Source organism: Anas acuta, chromosome 5 (assembly GCF_963932015.1).
Source record: "Anas acuta chromosome 5, bAnaAcu1.1, whole genome shotgun sequence".
Classification (NCBI taxonomy): domain Eukaryota; kingdom Metazoa; phylum Chordata; class Aves; order Anseriformes; family Anatidae; genus Anas; species Anas acuta.
In genome coordinates this window covers 15,786,723-15,807,752 of record NC_088983.1, presented here as the reverse complement: position 1 = coordinate 15,807,752, position 21,030 = coordinate 15,786,723, and the positions used below count along the sequence as shown (strand labels likewise).

The window sequence follows — 21,030 nt, the reverse complement described above, 5'->3', positions numbered from 1 at the left end:
GGACATCAGAAGAGTGCCTGTTTTTTATGACATGGATATGGACATGCCTTCTGTATCACAGAGGTCTTTTTGAGCATCTACTGAGTGGCATACTTTTGAAGAATCAGAGGTGTACACAGAAAACTGTGGCATGTCACAGTTCTGAATAGATCAGGAGTTATTGGACCCAGTTAGATGTATCTGACTGCTACAGCTTTTAGTATCATTTAATAAGTTTATTAAAAAGATTCTTTAATTTTAGAAAATGACTTAGTAGAAACTATATTCCAGAAACCTTGACCTGAATTAATTACCTCTTTTTTTTTTTTTTTTTTAACTTGGGTAGTAATTAGAGCGAAATGGAAGAAAAGTGTAGAATAGTTTGGGTTCACTTAGCACTTCTCATTATGAATATAGCACAGAAAATAAACTAATATATTAGATAGGTTTTTGAAGATGGAGTGATACCTATTCACCAAGAATCATGAGACAAGTGTTGGCTTCAAACTGTTGATATATCTGGCTAACTCTTCTATCTGTGGATGTGCTCTCAGAAGATATTATAAGGCTAGCTAATATTACAGAAAGGCAAAAAACAAAATCCCCAAAATTGAAGAACTGTAATACTTTTATTTTCCATAAAGGCTATCACCTTTAGATGTTAATTTTTGGTCTTTTAAAAGTTTAAGCATATGTGACACACCTTACTGTTAGAGAAAAACATTTTCATTGATGTTTGAATTCATAATGTTCCCAGTTGCAGAGAGTCTTGTACCTTTGCGTCCTTTAGCCACATCTAGTATTTCATGTATGTTCTATTATCAGAGCATGTATGTAGCACCACAGTTTTCCATTGGAAACAGTCAATTTCTATATACTTTGTACCTTTTTTAAAAAAAAGGGGAAGAAAAAAAAGCCTTTGCAGTGATAGTAGGAAAGTGTAGAAATTAACTGTTATTTTGATGAGTTGGAAGCATGCCCTTTTTTGTAAATGTCCAGCCTAGTTGTAAAATATTTTTTTGTTATTATTACTGTTTTTTTTTAGCTGAGTAACATCTAAGTAAATTATTAATTTTTTAGGAACAACTTGAAAAAGAGAAGCAGCAAAGTGAAGGAAGATCAACAAATGTTAATGATAAAATATTTGAAAAGAAGCGTAAGTTTATTTGTGTGCATATTGCTTGTACATTTATTACTTTTACTCTTACTTTTACATAGGTAGGATAGAAAGAAGCAGAAAGGAGACACTGCTTATACAATTAATACCAGAACTTTAGAAAGTGACAGTAAAACTATTTTTTTGTTGTTGTTGTTTTCTGTATGTTTCTAAAGATACTTAGGAAAATTGACTTGATATTAGAAGGAAGGCTTTTGCCTTTATTAATGAAATACATGACTTTAATATGTTTCATTTTAAGTTGTAATATAAGAACTTGTCTGTGGTATTTCCAAAGTATTAGTAGCGCCTGATTAGATATTATTGCCACAGGACTTGTAATATGCTATGCTTTCTTTCTTTAGGTAAGGCTATTAAACAGAGACAAGTAATTTATAGTAGGCTTTTTTTTTTTCAGGTAGAGACAATAAAACGTCATCAGTGTTGGCGAAAAGTATGACTCTTTCTGTTTCTGGGAGCTCTTCTGGTACATCAGCAGGTGAAGATTCTCCAAAAAATTATTCTAGAACGCTTTGGTTTCATATAAGCAGGTTAAAAACCAGCAAAGCTGCTGTTGGTTTTTGTGGGCCAGAGTTTCACTTAGGTAAATAGGAAAATAATCCATTCCTAGAACTGAGTGTAATTTCTATGCTTTTTGGTTTTATTTTATTCTTTGGTATATAATAGGTGACTTCAATTAATTATTGAGGTATTTATATCATTTTTTCAGTTACCATAGGTTTACAGAATATAACATTAAAAGGTGTTCTTAATTACTGAGTAAATGCATGATTTCTATATTAAAAATTGTTGCTACTTGTAATTTTAGGCAAAGAAGACAAGAAATCCAAGTTGGTTCGAAGTCAGTCTTTCAGTACTCAAGCACTACATCCAAAATACAGCAACATAGACAAGTGTCCTAAGTATCTTTTTGTATATTACTTGCTACCTAATAGATAGCTGTAATGAAATTATAGGCATGTTAATCTATAGAAATGGGGATGTGCTCACTGAGTTGTGACCTAAATTTTCAGCTTTTTACTTGGGTAAGGTTGTTTTTTGGTTTTGAACTGAGGGAAGAAATATCATTTTAAGGCATACTGAGGTGTACAAATTCTTGAGAGTTTCTTTTAAGTTCATATATGCCATCTTTTATCACATATAAATTTATTTTTCAATATGAACTGCTTTATCTAAATTCTTTAAAAAAATAGCATATCTTTCTCATTTAATTTATTCATATAAACTCAGAAATTACTTTAAACATTATCAAAGAGTAGGATGGAAAATTATACAATTGAGAAGAATAATAAGCAATTTTGTTTTGTTTTGTTTAAGTAAAAGCACTGCTACAGGATATACATCTTCAGTATCAGGAATGGGGAAGAGTTGTATGTTATCCTTTACTGGTAAGTAGGTTATTACTTTATATTTACATTTGGTTTTGTGAGGATGATGAGTTTCTGGGCCCTGTCAAACAGGCATGCTGAAAGATACTGTCTGCCCAAATAACTTAAAACAATAGATATCCATTATGTTTGAACACTTAATAAGTGTTAGTCTAGTTAGTCAATTTTTCTGATTTTTATTTATTTATATTTTTCTTCATGTTCATTTAATGTTACAGTTAAAAATAGTAAAAATAAACGTGAATTTGGCATTTCCATCTTACATGAGCAAAGGCATATCGTGTACAAGTTCTACTGAACCGGGTGAGAGAAACCACTGTCTGGAAATGCTTCTCTCTCCATTTGCAGTTGAAGAGTTTGGATTATTAGTTTAGAATGCTTTCCGGAGGAACATGTCTTTTTCCATTCACTACCAGTAGACACTAGATAATTAGCAACCATTCACATACAGAAAGTTAACCTTTTGAAATAGAAAATATCCTGTTATTGCTGTAAGAAAAACGTCTCGTTCTGATCATTCTGTGTATTTTTTTCAGACAAAATTCTTTGTCTAACCTACAGCTTTTTATTCCAGATGATACATTCCGGACTCGTTCCACTGGTAATAGTGGGAATGCTACCTTCCCTTCCAGTTCCTCCCTTACAACTTCTCGCAACTCCTTTAATTCAGCTGACCAAAAGAACAATGGAAATAAAGAGAGTCAGTCCCGAAAGATGAGCATGTAAGTGGTTGACAAGAGGTTAGGCCAAGTTTATTTGTAACATCTTCAAAGGGAACACAAAAGAGCCCTGGAAAATTAAACCTATATTTATGATACTTTTTTTTTTTTTGACCAGATTTTGAAATACAAAACCAGCAGGATAGAAATGTGGTATGTGCAATTACAAATGCTTTCAAGATTGCTGTACATTCCCTTTTAATTAGTCTTTCTCATTGTTTGCTCTGCACATGTTCGTATTCAGCTGGTGTGATACGGGGAGGGTGGAATGGGACAAAGTGAAGGTTAGTGCATTTGATATATAATAATTATAGTCACTGTGATTAGCTGCCTGTAGTTGGAGAAATAGAATGTACGTGTTTATTTTTTCCTCTTCCTTCTTTTTATGTGTTTGTATATGTTTATGTGTTACTATCCAAAGATTTTTAGAGAATTTTGATGAACTGATAATGCTAGTTGTTAGTAAGGCTGCCTCTTTGCCTTATGTTAATTTTTTCAATTAAAAAAAAAAAAAGCCTCAATCCTAGGCATTCTCCTCAGGCTGTTCTTCTGTAAATGGCAGCCTGAACTGTTCAACGTTTTGAAGGAACAAAATGAAAGATGAATTTCTTTGGTCCTTTGATAAAATTGTAACAATTTTCTTAGAAAATCTCTGTGATGTGTACTTATTTGGTCAAACCTCCGTAGATTCTAGTAGCTAATTCCCTGCAGATTCCTTTTACAGAATAGTTCATAGTTCTGAATTACTGTCATTTGACTAGCTGTAATTTTAGGTGCTCAAACAGCTCTTTGTTTTCCATCAGATATTTGTTTGCTGAGCCAAAGCAGGATGGAGAAAGGATAGAAAGCATAGGAGCCAGATACAGCACAAAAGTGAGGTTATTTGGGAAAAACAGACTTGAATGTAAGAGAAATTAAAACTAGTTGAAAAGGATGGGAAAATGCAGGCTGGTATTTGCATTTGAAAGGTAGGAGAGACCAAGGAGAGTACAGAACCTGAGGCTATGACTTGATGGACAAAAATAATGGAGCTGAGGTATGGATGCTTGGCCAGATAAGGAAGAAGAGATACATGACACTAGTTTGCCAGATACAAAGAGGAAACAATAGTGATATTGCTCTTTCTAGTGACTTACATAAGCATCTGTATGAACTCATATTTTTCCACTTCAATATTTTCAGATTCCTTCAAAAAAATCAAGACATTCCCTCCACATTTTACTCACGATGAGTTTAAACAATTATTTAATTGTAAAATAAATCACTTAAAAGTTTAACAGATGTCAGAAATGTTCTCTGAACAGCTTGCATTCATCTACTTGTATACATTACATTATGATACAGTCCCTTGCTCTTTCTCAACTGGAATTTTACCACCTTCTTTGTACAAGATAAATTTATTCTGGAACAAAATCAAACTTGCATAGTGACCTATTGTTTCTTAAGCTGCATTTTCTTTGTAGAAAAAGTTGGACAGTGAGTACTGAATGAAAGTGGACACTATATGTTGAGTCAGTGCTTTCACAGCAGAAGTACTTTAAGATGCCAAGCCAAATTTCACTCTGTTCTTGTGCTTGCCAGAGCCTAATGCATTCTCTTAAATACTCCACACAATGCTTACTTTTGATAGGTAGTCATTAAGCGCTCGATTATTTCAAAGTGCCTGATTGCATACTAAACCGTTAGATTAGTAGATTAGCTAATCATTTCCAGCTATCTGTGTAAGTAAATGGGACATATGCCTTGAGCACATAAAATGACATACAGTGCTACCTACTTAGAAAAATTAGGTCTTCAAAAATTTGTGTTCTTTTACACTAATCAATGTATACCTTTGCTCCCTCTCTTTAAAACTAGAATAATAGTTCACACATTGTGACTTTTTAGCAGCTATTGTAGAAATTCCAATTACTCATTCATCTTGCACAGATTTTTGAAAATTTATTAGTATTCACAAAACAGTTTGATACTAAGATTAATTAGACATTTTTTCACACCTTATAAAAAATTTCAAAGTTTTTTGCTATTTGCAAAAAAAAAAAAAAAAAGCAATAGCTATTTGCTATTGACTAAATGTATTTTTTTTCCATAAAACTTCTCTAATGCATATCTGCAAAGGTTCACTTTTGACGAGTCCTTCTGCAATTTTTAGGGGTGAAGAATTTCTGTTTCCATATATTTCACGTATTCGTGCTATTCTAGGACTTTCTAAAATCCAAAGTTACTTTGATGCAGAACTGAGGTATTGCCATGCTCAAGAGCTCAAATATTTTGTTTGTTCCACTTCAGAGAAGTTGGCACTTATTAAAATATTCCTTTTTTTTTTTTTTTTTTTTTAAATAATATTGATGCAGGAAAAACAATCTCTGTAAAGCCTGATCTAGTGCTTACAAGCAGACAGTTGGAAAATGACTACTGGATTTAGTGTCATTTGCCAAACCTTAGGTAATACTCAGGCAATAGAAAATGCAAGAATCATGCTGAAGATGTATCCATTTACATTAATGGTGGAGCCACAGAAGAGATGAGCACCTTATGGAGTACGATAGAATCACAAAGAACACTGGTTGAGTATTTCAACCCACAGGAGACCATACTTAAGTCAATTTGCAGAGCAAATGTACTAATCAGACTTCCTGCTGAAGTGATGCTAGTTAGATCATGAATCATCCTAGGGCAGAAATTTACACCATTTGTAAACACTGAGTTGCATAAAGTAGTCCAGTCTTGTATTATTATACTGCACAGATTTATTATTTTCTTGAAAATGTTTTCATTTAGGGATAAGAAGTGCTCTTTTGCTTGAGTTTATTTAATTTTCGATTTAAAAAGTGTAAGTTAACTTCAAGAATGAGGAGTACAGGCTTTCCATTCTGTAAAAGGTGGGAGTAGATTTACTGATGCAGTGAAATCAATTTGTTATTGATAAATTGATATCAGTATCTTGTAAGATATCCACAGCTGACCTTTAAGATATCCATAGTAATATGTTGTAACAATTATATGCATAAGTATCTTGAAGTAGTGTCTTTCATCCAGTCATATAATTGCTTTAGGAGGTTGAGCACAAGATTAAATAGTTCTGCTACTGATATACTACACATTGAGGTGATTACTTAAGGCTTATAATCATGTTTCCTTCCTGCCGTGTAAGATGGTACAAGTTCTGAGGTCCAGTGGCATTTGAAGGCATTTTGGGTTCCACCTGTGCCATGAAGCTAATAGATAGCCTAAAGGTGGTGTATTGTCATGGTAGGTTCCACCAGCAATTTTTAAGAGTGAAGAAGAACAATATCTTGCTTTGTAAATTGTATTATAAAATATTGATGCAAATTATTATTTCCATGGATTTCTGCAAGTGAAGTCCTGCTCCTTCAAAAATTTCTGGCAGTTACAGAAAGTTGTTAGTTGACATAGCTGCAACTTTGTGAAGCTAAATACTGGTATTTTTAAAGATTAAAAAATTAAGGCTATGAAAAGTGCAAAAATTGTCCAAACCACATTATGGTCAATAGAAGACCTAGAAATAACACTGTACAGATCTCTAAGCTTCTCTCTCTTTGCTTTCTCCATTTCTATCAGATTTTATCATGGGTAAGGCTGGAAACATTGCATCATTTATAGACATGAGTAGACTGCTTATACTATCTTAGCCATCTCACTTAAAGAGATCTCTACATTACTGTAGCAATCTTAATGGGGAAATAGTCACTTCCTGTGAAGAATGCCCTCAAAATGTGTCTGTAGGATTTTTCAGTGAGTGCAGTAGAGCAGCTAGTAATTTTTGAAGCACGGCAGCTAACGGTTATTTTAGAATGTTGCACACAGTAGCAGTTTATTATGTTCTTTAATAATATAGCAACAACATATTGTATGTGTTTCTTCTTTTGTATGAAGAAAAAACAGAAAATCAAACCCTTAGATCTTCTGACAGAAAAAGAAGAGAACCGGAGACTGTTGGAAGCAACATTCTTGTGCGATAAATCTGGAGAAGCAGATGGGACTCTATAATGCCTGGAGTGACAAAATGTATCTTGCATTGTTAAAATCTTTTATCTTTTAAATAAAATCCCAAGTTGTAAAATATGTTCCAATAAGTAACGTAATGGTTGCAGAATTCTAATGTTGTAGTGAAATGTTATGAAATATAACTTCAGCTATGTGCTCTTAACTGCTGCAGCTAAAGAGAGGATTTTGATTTCTTCAGTTATGCCTTTGTAGTTCAAGTTCTTGGATCTAGAATGCGTATATCCATTACTTAATTGGGCCTATTTACAATTTTAGCAGTTCTTAGCATCCATATTTTATGCAAGAAATAGAAGTAATTGTTATGAATATGAAAAAGTAATCCCACATTTTAAGGAACTTTCAAAATTTCAAATTTAAGACCAAAATCCAGAACCATTGATCAGTTTTATATAGATAAAACATAAACTTCAGTAGCATTGTGCGTGAATTTGGAGGTAATGTTTTTACAAGTACTAAGTAAAGTTAATAAAAATCCTGTGTAGGTTTCAAAGCAATCTAAAAGCAGATGTCTCCAGATAATACTAAAAAAAAATGTTTTATTTCATAATTTTTGTTGTATAAATACTTGTTTTAATTTTTAGTATTTCAGATTGTATTTTCACTTGAATAATTTATAATGATGAACCTAGTTTTTAATTAGCTCTTATTGCAAGCAATCATGCTTCAGTGATGTCATCTGCATTTGTTTGTATTAATGCTAATGTTTCTATCAAAATATGTCTGTGGAAAAAACATGCAATTCTATTTTAAAAGAAAATTCTATTTATGCCAATACTTGAGAGAGATTGTATGTATGAAGCTATTGTCAGCTTCTCTATTTCAAAATGGAAGCAGCGTAACTATATTGATAGCAGAAATAACTGTTTTTTAAAATCTGTTGGTATATGATAAAGACGATCTGATTTGTGAATGCATATGCGTGTGTGGTTACTTTTTATAATGTAAAAATATGAATGATGAATTTACTCAAAATAAAACCTAGGACAATGCTGTACATGCATGTTCCTGAAATAAATATTTTTTTCTCAGGGCATCTTTTATAATTAAATAAAAGCATTTACCTACAGAAGGTATTTATTTTAAATAACAATAATGCTAGATTTATGCTGTCTTGTGTGGAGTACAAAATGTGTCTTTGACTTTAGCAGTGTTTCACTGTCTGAATACTTAAGCTTCTTGCTCTGCTGCTGGATTTAGGTGCTCTGTCCCTAGTCATAAACATTGTTTAGATTCTGTGAAAACTTCCAAGTTTTCAGTTTGTTCTGCAGCCTGGTATAGGATCTTGTAAATCACAGATTTCTTTAAAAGCTACTTCTAGTATTGTGATATTTCTGACATGCAGTATTGATGCAGATATACAGACTTCCCATGCTGGCTCCTCCCGGTTTGGCTTTTGTTCCACTCTCACTTCCCCAGGGACAACAGACTCAACATACCAGGTACAGCTGCTCACCCGTGGGCCAGAAGAAACTGCTCAATCTGTTCTCGGTCCGACTTCTGCCAGGGACCAAATCAAGTCAGCAGTGCCCAGCTGCAGAACAGGACCCATAACTGTGTTTGACCCTCAAATGCCTTTATTAGAACGATGTACAACAGCTAGTAAGTTCAGAAACTTGAACCCAAGCTCTTTCTCCCCTTTATAAGCACGTAATGTGTTCTGTATACAGTCTGTCATTTGTTTGTTCTTCGTTGTCATTTGTCCATCACTTTTTAACTGGTTAATTTATTTAATGCTGGTAACACGTGTTCCACTCAATAACCCTACCACGTATTAAATTCCTGCTATGTAATCTTTAAGTGCTATATTTAGACATCCTTGTACATCTTTTGTCTGTACATCTTCTTGTACACCAGGTGCACATACACATGGTGTTTTGTGTATACTTTAATCAGTTCTTTGCACTACAGACCTCCATCCAGGTTGGACAGCACCAATACTTCTGAATCTCCTGCAGGTTTTGCAGTTTTTTTTTTTTTGTTTGTTTGTTTTTTGTTTTTTTTTAATCTGCAATTCAGAACAACAGCTGGAGGTCAATGGTACAACAATAATTGTGTGATTCTCTCTAGTAGCATTCCTCCTATTAATCATTCTGAGGCAGGAAGGAGTGATTCCTCTTCTTTCTGGGTGCATTCATGCTGTAATGTGAAGTTAAGTTAGGTGTACTTTATCAGTCTAGTCAGGTACCAGTCTGCCTGATAATTCCTTTTGTGAGGGGCTTATACCAGTGTCTGGGTTGCTGTAAATAGACAACTGATAGTAACTGAGGTTTTTATTTTTAGAGCTGTTTACCAGCTTTACCCTGAAGTCTTATCTTTCGTTCCTTCCCTGGGTCCTGTGAAAATACTTCTCGTGTGGATACATCTGGAGGCCAATAGATACCTTTGAAGTTTCTCTGCCAAATGATTCTGAAAACTCTTCTGCCCCCTTTTGGGCAGATGTTTTCTGAAATATGTAAGAAAACAGAGGAATGCTTAGGTCTTTTGGTTACATATAGTGAGAAGTAGCTTCTTGCATTGTTTCAAACCTATATATGGACTGTGTTAATTAAAATTTTCTAAATGTTATAAAGATCTTCCTACTTTGTCTTTAAATGTTCTGTTGGGATCACTACTCTATTTGAATGGAAATAGTCTTTGAAATAGTCTTCAGGAGTATTTTGGAAACACCTTTTGCATTTTAGGATCAACCCTGTGAAATTTATTCCAATTTGGGGAAGGTATTTTTACCCTACTGAAGTCTGTCTTAGTATAGGCATTGAGTCCTGTGACCTCGTTCTCTCTGAAACCTAAATGATAATACAGACAAAAAATACGTTTTTAGGAGAGGTACACTTTGGTGTTATGAGGAAGTACAGACTTAGATTTTCCCAGTAAGAATATCTGAATTATTTTTCAGAATTACTTTATCTTTAGTAGAAAGAAGGTTTTAGCAGCAGGCACATCATGTACCCCGAGGAAATGAGGTGATCTAGTACTCCGAATAAACACTTCGAAAGAGGTCACCCTCCTGGATGATGCAGACTTGATGATAGACAATTTCTACAGACCTAAAGATCTCTAGACAGAGGGTGTAAATTCTCTTTTAGGGTTTGATCCTGCTTCTGTTATTGTAAGTGGCAGAAGTCTGTTAACACTGATGTCAGTAGGCTCTAAAGTCTCTCTGCAACAGAAAATAGCATTGAGGACTATTAAGCTGCAGTGTCTGAGAGTGAGCTTCCTAATTACTCTGATGTATGAATCTCTGGTTTTTGTTCAGAATTATCCCTAAAATGTTGAATTTTGAAAGTTCAGTTCCGTGATCATTATTTTACGTTTTTTTTTTTGAATTTGCATGGTAGGTTTTACAATAAAACCATTTTTGTCATTTTGTGCCCTACTGAAGTAAACTCATCACTGGCATTAAAGAAATATTGCTACAATGACCTACTGCTGGCTGGAGAGAGAAAACAGGCTTTCATGTTTTCAAACTGTGCTTTTTATTCTAATGTACATTAATAGTTTAAAGAAAATAAAAAATAAAGCCTCTTACATACCACAATAAAAACTGTTACCTTTATTCACATTTCTGTTGGATCAACCACCCTACCAATGAAAAGTAAAGTTTTAAAAGTTTCTTCAAAAATCATGAACAGAAATGGTCGGTCGACTTTAATGACAGGAGGCGCTGAGAATGCAATTATTTCTGACCCTGTAGCTGCCGTGGCCTCAGTTCCGTTTTCATCCACTTCAATTACAGCCTTTTGGACAACCTGAAATGCAATGTAGAGATAAAATTGGTGACAGAAATCTATGTGAACAAGAAGAATGAAATTCAACGTGGCAGAAATTCAGTTGAAGTAGGCCTATATTAAGGACTGCAATGAGTAGGTCTGTGCAATCTAGCACTGTCTGTTACTGGTAGACCATATGTTGTCTCCCGCCGAAGTGGAGGAGTTGGCACAGCCACCGTGACCACAATAGCTAAGGTGCAGATGTGCTAGCTCAGGTATCATTATGCTTTTCTATGTTCCCGAGTGTCAGACTCGCTTAGAGATTTTGTTTCTGCAGCTGGTGGCGTGCAGCCACCAGTGCATTTGTACAGTGTTCCTCTTTGACACCAAACTGTACAGGAGGCATTTTCTCATAAGTGGGAGGTGTGATTTCACTGGTCACAGACACTTAATGGCTGGCTGTCATTCCCAGTTGATTTTGTGAGAACTTAGGCAAATGTACCAGTCTTATTTTTTAGGCAAATGCACCAGTCTTATTTTTTTTCCCTGTATGTTTCTATTTCTTACATTTGGTAGCACAGGGTAAACATGGACAGCAATGGGCTACAGTCCTTCACAGGTCGAAGGGCTTCCTTTCCCACTGAAATCACAGCCTGACAGGCTCTGTTTCTCTTTCCTTTTTTGTTCTTTCAGCCTCAAGCACTACTTCTTCTGAATTTGGGTCTGTATTGCTGAGCTGCCTGGTCAGCTGGTGCATTCCTAACTCTCAGACTCCTAGCTCTAGGAATGACTTCTGTCAGGACAGTTGAAAGATTTCCCAAGTGCCAAGCTCTCTGCTAAATAACCTAAAGTAATAAAGTTGGCCATCACAACTCAAAAGGATGGCCAAAAACATCCCACAAAAGGATGGGATGCTCCTTTTTACAGCATCTGCAGCGGTCTATTTCATGTGGTTTGGAATACAGCTGTGTTGTGATGATGCTTTACTGTGAGATTCTGATTCCTCCCTGCCAAAGTGGGCAGAAGTGAAGGCAGGATTGCTTTGACTTCTCTATCTTGCTGTTACCTTTTTTGAGATTTATTTATTTATTTATTTATTTATTTATTTGGGGGGGGGGGAGGCTGGGGGAGAAGGTTCTGATGTCCTTGTTAAGAAAAATACTTATCCCTGGACTGTGTATGAGGGTTTCCCTCTTTGGGTTTCCTTCCTTACTCTGCTATTTAACTGTAATTCACAATGTCTTTCTTGTTTACAATTTTTGTTTAATTGTAACCCCCACCCTTCCCAGGCTATATTCTTTCTGAGACAGGGCTTTTCTCCCATAATGGGCAAACTTAGGTGTTTGAGCACATGTGAAAATTGACCGCCCCTTACTTCTACACACCTCAGACTCACAGTGAGATCCATGCTGTTTAAGGCATGAAGTTTCCATATACTTGGCAGATGAGGTCCTATCCTACTAGTGTACCTAGAAGTCTGTATGACCCTTAGCAAATAAATTTACAAGACTTACCTGTGAAACTGTTACATATTCTTGGTCTGTGAGATGACTAAGATCTGCTGTGCGTGAAAAGATATTTCTAATTCCAAGAGCATAAAGCAATTTCTTCATTTTGTATTTTTGTTCTAGTTTGAACTTTGGAAATGAAATATCCATTTTCCTTTAAAATAAATAAATAAATACATCAATGCAAACTTGAGATATATGGTAGGTCACTTGAATGCTGAAATGCTTACTTCTTGGGAATTAAGATTCACACAGACAGTAAAACAAGAGGCAAAGGCTACAGGGTCTGCTTGAATTTAGGCTGCCAGGACATCATCTGCTTTGTTGCATGCCAAAGAACCTGGAAATAATTTCCTACTCAGAATAAAAGACTTCCATGAATACTTCTAGAGACCCTGCTACCAGGGCGACACATTCACTTACAGACCAGTGGAAGTGACTGTGACTCCAGGAATCACGTTTCACGGGAATAATTTGTTTTTACATTTTCATATTCAAATGTATCCGTTAGTCTGGATCTCCACTGGTAGGAAAGGTTTCCTAACTATACATATATATTTCTTTCATATATATACATGTTTATACATACATTTCATAAACACAAATATATGGATATATTAAATTTGGCTAAATTTAAAGAGAGAAGTCCTAATGAGGAATTTGGGCAGACCAGGTTGACTATGCCGTCAGAGAAAGACATCTCTAACCAAGATGAGCCATAGACTCATCACCTTGGAACAGAAGCTTTCTCATGTTGCTTGCCCATAGATGCCACTGCACTCTGGGATGTGAGTAGGCTATTAAAGGGTGTCTACTCAGTAGATACAGTGACACCAGCATGTTAGAGGGGTCAGGAAGACAAGCTACTTTGTTTTGCCTTGTTGCTTTGCTATAAAAGACATTAGGGCTAAGAGATGTCACAGCAGTACCTGCTCTTCATGTTTGCAAGCCAGGATTCCACAAGGTCTGTTGTCAAATGGTCTTCGAGTGAAATGTAATCTCCCTCCTTTTCTGGGATGACAACCAGCATGTAGGCTTTGCCTTTGTAGGGAAGTTTTAACACATTGCATCTTAAATTCTCATCAAAGGTTGAATTAACTTTATCTGACTTGAACATCATGGGTACCTGTACACTTCTGTATTTGTTTATGTGGAAGGTTTCCATTTCTGTGAATTTGGAATTAAATGGATAGAGCCACTTGCCTGAGGAAAGAAAGAAACAAAATAGTTATGTGTATTATATATATATATGAAATCATTTTTGTAGCTAGTTGAAGTGGGTGTCAGTTGTGTCCGGGATAAGTAGATGACAACTGCAGTATACTTAGTGCATGTGCTTTAAATGTTTGTTACGGCAGGAGAAGGAAATAATGCAAAAAATAAACTGCTTCATTCACAGAGAAAAAAGGGAAATATTTTTTAAGGTGGATTAGTTGTCAGTCAAGTTCAGAACTGATACCCCTTTTGTTTATTGCATGCCATATGAGCATCTGTCTTTTATTAACATCCCACCTTCTCTGAAAATTTCTACCAGCTGTTCAACATCCTGTTTTTAAAGTAATTATACAATCCCTTGGATGGGGATTCAGCAGTGCGTTGTCTGGTAAGGTGCACTGGAATGTGACCTCTCCTAGGCTATTGATTCTGATTTCTACACTTGCTTTCAATCTTAGCCACAGCCATTTATCTCTTTTGTCTGGTTTTCTGCAAGGGAAAGTAACCTTGGTATTGGACAAACTGCATTTTTGTAAACCTAAAAGAATAAACGTAGTCTGTGGAGAGACTGTATGGCTGTGGCATAATTTTCTTTGTTCTCATAGGTGCATTTATTTTAGTGGAGTTTCTGTGGATGGCATCTGCTGAGTGCCTTGGGCTGCAGTGGCTGTGAGTATGGGGTCTCTGCAGAGCATTCTCCTCTTCCCCTTTGCCATCCTAGCTCTTCAGCTTGGATTTTACCTAACCGGGTTTCTCCAACTTCTATATGGCTGTGTCAGAGTGAAGTGTGGGCTGTGCTCCCTGTCACTGTCAGGTTCTCCTTTGCCTTATCACTTTGCTTCCTCTCAGGGGAAAAGGTTCTTGTATGAAATAGAAAAACATGTTTTATTGTCTTTATTTTGTGTACTTTAGACAATCAGCCAATGATTTCACACCCAGTATCAGGTATTCAAAAAACTATCATGATTAAGGTTTTCTCATATCAAGAGCTGAAAGAAAAACTAAACTTCTTTAGTCACAAACAGGGATTGTTCAAAGAAAGATTGAAATAGGGCTTTTTGTTCTCTTTGGCTCCTTGTTGCATGGAAGAAAGAATTAAAAAATGTGTTTCCCTATCATGAAAAATAATTTTGTTTTGAATAAGCCTATTAGAACATAGTAAATCTATGTAGAGAAAACAGGACAAGCGAATTCATTTAACCTTCCCCTGATGCAGATGAAGTCAAAGTCCTGTTTCTTCTAATAAATAACAATTTTGTAAAATAAAAACAATAGTTACCTTTAAACAAAATGTAGTCCACAAGTAACAGCTTATTATGGCGGTCGAGCTCTTCAAAAATCTCTGGGATTTTTCCTTTGGTCCTTTGGTTAATATTTTGATTTATAACAGATTTTGCCTGTGTGCTGTTCTGAAAGTCCACATGCAGGAATTCCATATCAAAGTACTGCTTCGATAAATTGAGGAAATCCTCCCTGATTTTGAAGTCCTTTTGGATAAAGGAAAGAATACCTTGCTCAAAGAGAAGCTCTTCATTCATTGTGATGTTATCTTTCAGTTGTTTGAACAAAGATGGTAAATAATGTCGATCTCTGTCCTTCAAAGCGTGAAGGTTCAGACCTTTTACTATTTGTCTGTGTGTTTCCCCTTTGGCTGCCAGCATATATGTAGCCATGAGAGTTGATACAGAAAGGGGAGAAATTATGACATTGTTGTCATGTGTCATTGCAATTTTTCTGTAGAGATTGAATCCAAAATTTGCTGTCTTTTCAGTGAAGTTGTAAAGAGTGAACTCTTCAAGATCTTGCTCTTCAAAAGGTTTAGAGAAATTTTTATGCTGATGCCATTCTTCAGAAATATTGTCATTTTTATTTCTTCCTAGGAAATTATGCTTTTTTTCCTTCTTTGGAGTTTTAGGTTTGATGTCAGCCTTGCTGATTTCAAGACATATTTCACATAAAAGGAGTAGATAAATTCCTATTTTCATGTTGGCATCCAGTAATGAGCTTTATTTATTTATTTATTTATTTTTCCTAGTAAAGAAAAAGGGAAAAAAAGAAAGCAAAACAATGAATTTTTGGTTTGTTTTTTGATTCACAACACGAAAAGTCATGGATGTAGCAAGGATCTTTCTGCATCTTCAGTGTATACACTCTAAATTTAAGGCTTGGTTCCTATCTGAAGAGTCAAATTTCAATCAATGAAAGAGAGAAGTTTCAAAATTTAGTAACAGAATCCAAAAGAAATGCTATGATCCGCTATTGACAGTTCATTTCAGAAATATTTCACTGATTTTCCCTTGCTAATTCAATCAAACCCAGATTTCAAGTGAGATATCCAGCTCAAAGAGGAAAAATCAACGTGTTGGAACAGTGTGGCAGCTTTTGTTCATGTGAAACTGATGCCAACCATAAGCACAAGCTCTCTAGGCAGCACACGTTGGAAGTGATATTTTCTCTGGACAGCTCTGGCACAGACTAATCCCGGATGGGGATCGGCTGAGGAGATGAGACACCTGCTGTTCATGGGCACTGGCAGGTGGGTTGCAGTCTCCATGTTATGGGGCTTAATCACAGTTGCCATTCTTATGGGATCCATCTGTCAGTGGTGGCCTGACAGTCATGATTCCCTCTGTAGGGATGTTGACACTTCATATTTGTTACCTTACCTGTTTTACGTCAGAGGCATGTTGTATCAACAAGATACACTTAGGAGAAAAATAAGCATCAGAGAAGCACAAACACTGTCTGTTTTGATAAATGCCAGAAAACAACCTGGTTTGGGGAGTTAGAGAACGTTCCATTAAAAATTCCTTTTAAAACAGACACTCAAATAAATACCTGTATGTTAGACCCAAAAGTCAAATTACAGGTTTTGTTCCATAAATGGTGGAATCCAAGAGCCAAGCAGAAAAATATTTAAGTATATAAATACTTGCTAAATATTTCAGAAATGACTTGGAGAATGCTGGAGTTCTGCTGTACAATTTACTTTTGCAAACTTGAAAAAAACGAGTTTTGCCGTGTAACGTATGCCTAGTTTTCCCAAGAGAAATTTTAAGAAGGATACATTTACTTAAGGAGAAAGTGAAAATCAGACAAAACCAGTCTGTCCTTAAAAGAAAAGGTATTAAGCCAAGCTCATCATAATAAATCAGGATTAAATCCACTGACATACAGATTGCACAAAGCTGGTCCAAGACAAGAAAGAATCTGTATCTATGAGACTTTTACCCTTTCATTCATCTAACCATGTTTAAAAAACAAACAGTCTTGAAATATGTAGCCGTGGTTTAACAGGGAACTAGACAGCAATGACACTTAGTCAAGATGAGATATCTTTCACATACGTGAAGGAAAACAAAGAGTTTAATGATAAGATGGCAACAGCTGGCAGCTCTTAGTCAAGAAAAAAACATAATTTTGGGGATATTATTATTGGGAAAGATGGTTGTGCTCAAAAAAATAAAATGTTGAAAAAATGAGACATTGCAGGTTTTAATGGTATCTGTAATCATACAATCATACCTCTTGCCTGGTCAACTCTGTTTGGAGAGCTGGACTTCAGCTCCTCTCATGACAAGAATAAGAGAGTTTTTATCTATTTCACTTTTAGTATCCGTAAAGCATCTGGAGCTTAGTGTACAATCAATAGGTGAAGTATTTCTGTAAATGTGCAGGAGAGTACTAATGTGGCCCTGGAGAAACAGGGAAGATTTAGGCATAGGAAATTTTTGTCAGTGAACCTGATCAGCATTCCACTGCCAAAAGCAACATCAGAAAGAAGGTCAAAGTTCTGTGAAAGCCCAGATAAATATTGTTAAGATATATGAGATTTTCTATGCCACGTACAGAGCAGCACTCAAGGAAACATTGCGGCTACTGTGTTTGAGTCCCTAGTGATAACATCCTGGTATGCGGCTCTATCAAGAGGGCCAACAAGAGAACAGGTTTTAGTTCTAACCTCAGTAGCATGTAGAGCAAAGTGCTGAAGCTGCTAATGTACTCCTGTTGGCAGCCTGCTGTGCAGTTTTTTTCTAGTTTCTTCTAGTAAGTCAACATGAAACTTCATGTTACTGCCTATACTTACCAAACCCTGAAAAGATTATGAGGCTCAGGACTGAAAATACAGTCATTATGAGGAATACTTGCACTTCATAACTTCATTTCACTTTTCGTTCTTCTGATACAGGTTGATCTGATGTCCATTCAGATCACTCCTGATCACTTGTCATAAGATTCCCTGTACTTTTACACTTCATTGTCCAGCAAATGCTGGAGTAGGTTTGTCTGAAAATACCATGTTTCAATGCCAAATAGCATGAAGATGAAACAGTTGCTCTGTGATTACAAATAGTGTTTTACACAAGTTATGATTTCTGAGCAAAATTAATACAGGGTCTCTCATCTGTCAAACAATATGTTTGGAGAGAACTGGACATATTTTCCAGAAAGACTCAAGGCAAATTTTGTCATCAAACTTTAGCATCATTTACACATTGCTTGTGTAAAGTGGCACATGCAAATGCAATTTGCAAGCATAAAATGCAAATATGCTCATCATTCATCTTTCCATCAAAGCAATATACAAACTCTTCTCCCATAAAGCAGTGTTGAATTGCACCTTATGGAAAAATGTTGAATGGCTAAAATCTTTGGAGCTTCATTTTCCCATTACAAATTAAACAAGATGTTCAAGACCACTATGAAGCCTGCACAGAATCCTTTTGTGTTGCAGTGGCATGTTAATAGATAAAAGAGATGAAAAGATGGATTGTATGGCCATTAAAGTAGTAAGTGATTCAACAATCTAGAAAACACATGGCAACTATTAACTACTCCTTTTTAGTTAAGGATCTATAACAGCAAATTACAGTCATTGTACAATTTGTGATTTGGCATATGGGAAAGCTGGTTTTATTTGATTGCCATTTATTTAGAGTTCAACTGAATTTCACAGTTGCCTGATTCAGGCTGTGGGAGTTAGTCTTGAAAAGGTATGTTGATGTGAGTACTGAGACATTTGGGTGCCAAGTCACAGGGTGCTTTTGGCAGTCAGGTGGTGTGCTATTTTCTTTTGAGATAATAGGTCACGTTCTGTACTTGGTGAAACACAGATGGGCTGTAATGACTTAATCGGGAGGCAGTGAGATCCCTGAATGTTGTGCCTCCTCTTGAGTGCATGAGAGCCAGGGAACATAGTAAAATATGTAGCTTACTGCATATGTGAATATTTTTTTTCTTTCTTTTTCTTTCCTGTTAACTCTTGCTTTATCTACAGCGAGATTCCTACTGCCTTTACTGGCTGCAGAAGCAGCTAGTGCAAATCTTCACACTCATTTAGTCTGCATTTGATGTAATCCCCAAATCTCACATGAAAACTCATCTCTCAGTTCTACATGCTGGCCCTCAGCTAAGATAATGTGCAGCCCTTCCTGGCACCCAGGAGGTCTGGATTCTGCACAACCCCAGCAGGGAAGGGACTGCCTTGAATTCAACTCCTGCCTTACCAAGTAGAGCACCAGCTGCTTCTGTGGGGTTGGGACACTTGCTCTCCCTGATGGCCCATAAATAAATCTAAGAGATCTTACAGCAACTGCAAAGCACCTCTGCCCCTTATGTAGTGAGCCCCTTCTGTGGGAAGGAAGATAGGCACAGGATATGTTCCTGCCCCAGAGCTATGCCTGCACTGCCAGCAGAGCAGGACCTCTTCTGGATCTGATCATGTTTGGGGCTGTTTTTCCCCAAGGAATCATCCCTTCTTCAAAGAGAGGTAATTACACACCACAGGGTCAGGCTTAGCACAGAGACAGGGACTGGAAAGCATCACTTCTGATAACCTGTCACAGAGAAAGGGCTTTCTGCAACAGCAGCAGTTCCCCTAAAAGAGCACCAGGCCTAACAGATCACTAGAGGTTGCAGAGAACCATCTCTTTCCGTCTTCTCTGGGGACAGCACTGTTGCTGTGTAAGAGTGCTGTGCTTGACAGGTGTCACTGCTGTGTCTCATTCGGAACAGGCTGGTTGGTGCTTGGCTTGGGAGGGCCAACAAATCGCCCCAGGACTGAAAGGGGAATGCCATGAGCTGCCTTCCAGGTGGCTCTGCTGCCCTAGCACAAACAGATTTCAGATTGAAAGGAATAGGCAAACTCAGAAGCCCTTGTTTACCGGTGTGTCCCAGACCAATTCATCACTCAAGAAAAGAGTCCTGCTTCCTCAGGCGTACAGAAATGCTACTGGTTCAGGTGTTACGAACATCACAGGAGTAAGAACCTCACAATTTCACTAAACAGTAACTAAAAGACTGAGATTGCAGCACTTTAAAACACACATTACATCAGCTTTGTCATTCACCTTTGACAGCAGTTAGAAACACATCATGTCCTCTAGGACGGGAAAAAACATTTCTGGCAACAATAAAGTGGTATTTTTGCACATTATAGGCTTGCAGTTTTTTACTTCTAGAGTGAAGCTTATTACTAATTTTGAGAACTTTTACAGAAAGAATAAGTAGTTCCTTAATAAACATATGTGACAGAGAAAAGTTAGTTGTTTTTTTTTTATTTTTTTTTTCCATTTTAAGAAAAAATGTTTTCTAGTAGTCTCAAATATAAAAGAAGTTTCTGGTTCAAGTGGATTTTTCTTCTGAAGGCATTATAGCAAGAGAAAAAGCAAATATTTTAGAATATTGATTAAGATCCACAACCATTTAAAACATCACATCTTAGAGAACAACTGACAAATATAATATATGAATAACATTAATATACATAATAAACTAATCCTCCTCTTTAAAATCCAAATGCTTCATATAAAGACTGACTTACCTATTAGGTAGCTCCTCTGTTACTTAATCAACTACGTTTAAAAAACAGATGAAGGTGGCTGTCCCATATAGAAGTTTTTCAACAAATATTTGCTCTTCCGAAGAGTGATAACCTGGTTTTGTCTGTTATAGATTAACTGCTTGATAAACACTGGGTGTTGTGTTTCCCATAAATGGCATAATGAGGGATGGTTATATTCCAGTAAATACATTATATATTTAATGAGAAACAAGGGAACTGTAAACTCTCTGCATCCAGCCCTTCAGTAGCCCAACAGGATTTGGTCCCATACATCCAATTGCCCATGAGAATTATTTTACTAAGCTTGTTAGTGGCAGGAGCAGTATCCAATCCTGTTGCCATTTTGTAAAAGAGGTCAATATTCACTGAGGCAGGGGAAACAAATGGGAGGGAGGGAGCAGATGCAGATCATTTGTATGGGTGTTGCCAGCTCCCCAGCCCTGCAATGAGGCCTTTGCTTT

General features: G+C 36.3%; 2 protein-coding genes across 4 annotated transcripts in view; one reads left to right on the top strand and one right to left on the bottom strand.

The window, feature by feature from the left end:
- PPP4R4 (protein phosphatase 4 regulatory subunit 4) overlaps nucleotides 1–9,089 on the top strand; it is a 72,202-nt gene extending 63,113 nt beyond the window's left edge. For 2 of the 3 annotated variants that reach the window (XM_068682876.1, XM_068682875.1), the window contains 6 exons: nucleotides 1,060–1,135; nucleotides 1,554–1,634; nucleotides 1,965–2,058; nucleotides 2,474–2,544; nucleotides 3,119–3,266; nucleotides 7,161–9,089. In XM_068682876.1, the coding sequence (XP_068538977.1) occupies nucleotides 1,060–1,135; nucleotides 1,554–1,634; nucleotides 1,965–2,058; nucleotides 2,474–2,544; nucleotides 3,119–3,266; nucleotides 7,161–7,185 (495 nt within the window). In that variant the 3' untranslated portion in view covers nucleotides 7,186–9,089. Of the gene's footprint in view, nucleotides 1–1,059; nucleotides 1,136–1,553; nucleotides 1,635–1,964; nucleotides 2,059–2,473; nucleotides 2,545–3,118; nucleotides 3,267–3,381; nucleotides 3,417–7,160 lie in introns of all 3 variants that reach the window. The other variant, XM_068682874.1, reaches the window with a different exon arrangement.
- Nucleotides 9,090–10,822: 1,733 nt separating this feature from the next.
- SERPINA10 (serpin family A member 10) lies at nucleotides 10,823–20,686 on the bottom strand. Its single transcript, XM_068682877.1, has 5 exons — nucleotides 20,545–20,686; nucleotides 15,005–15,756; nucleotides 13,440–13,713; nucleotides 12,517–12,664; nucleotides 10,823–11,041 (listed from the first exon to the last, which is right to left on the bottom strand). Exons 2-5 carry the CDS (start codon nucleotides 15,708–15,710, stop codon nucleotides 10,850–10,852), a joined length of 1,320 nt encoding a protein of 439 aa, XP_068538978.1. The 5' UTR covers nucleotides 15,711–15,756; nucleotides 20,545–20,686; the 3' UTR covers nucleotides 10,823–10,849.
- Between the last annotated feature and the right edge of the window lie 344 nt (nucleotides 20,687–21,030).

Excerpts from the sequence above, each read along its gene's own strand:
- SERPINA10 (XM_068682877.1), bottom strand. The coding sequence starts at position 15,710 with ATGAAAATAGGAATTTATCTACTCCTTTTATGTGAAATATGTCTTGAA. Across the intron at positions 13,714-15,004 it reads GGACTACATTTTGTTTAAAG|GCAAGTGGCTCTATCCATTT; the intron begins GTAACTATTGTT and ends TTCTTTCCTCAG. Across the intron at positions 11,042-12,516 it reads AATATGTAACAGTTTCACAG|GTTGTCCAAAAGGCTGTAAT; the intron begins GTAAGTCTTGTA and ends ATTGCATTTCAG.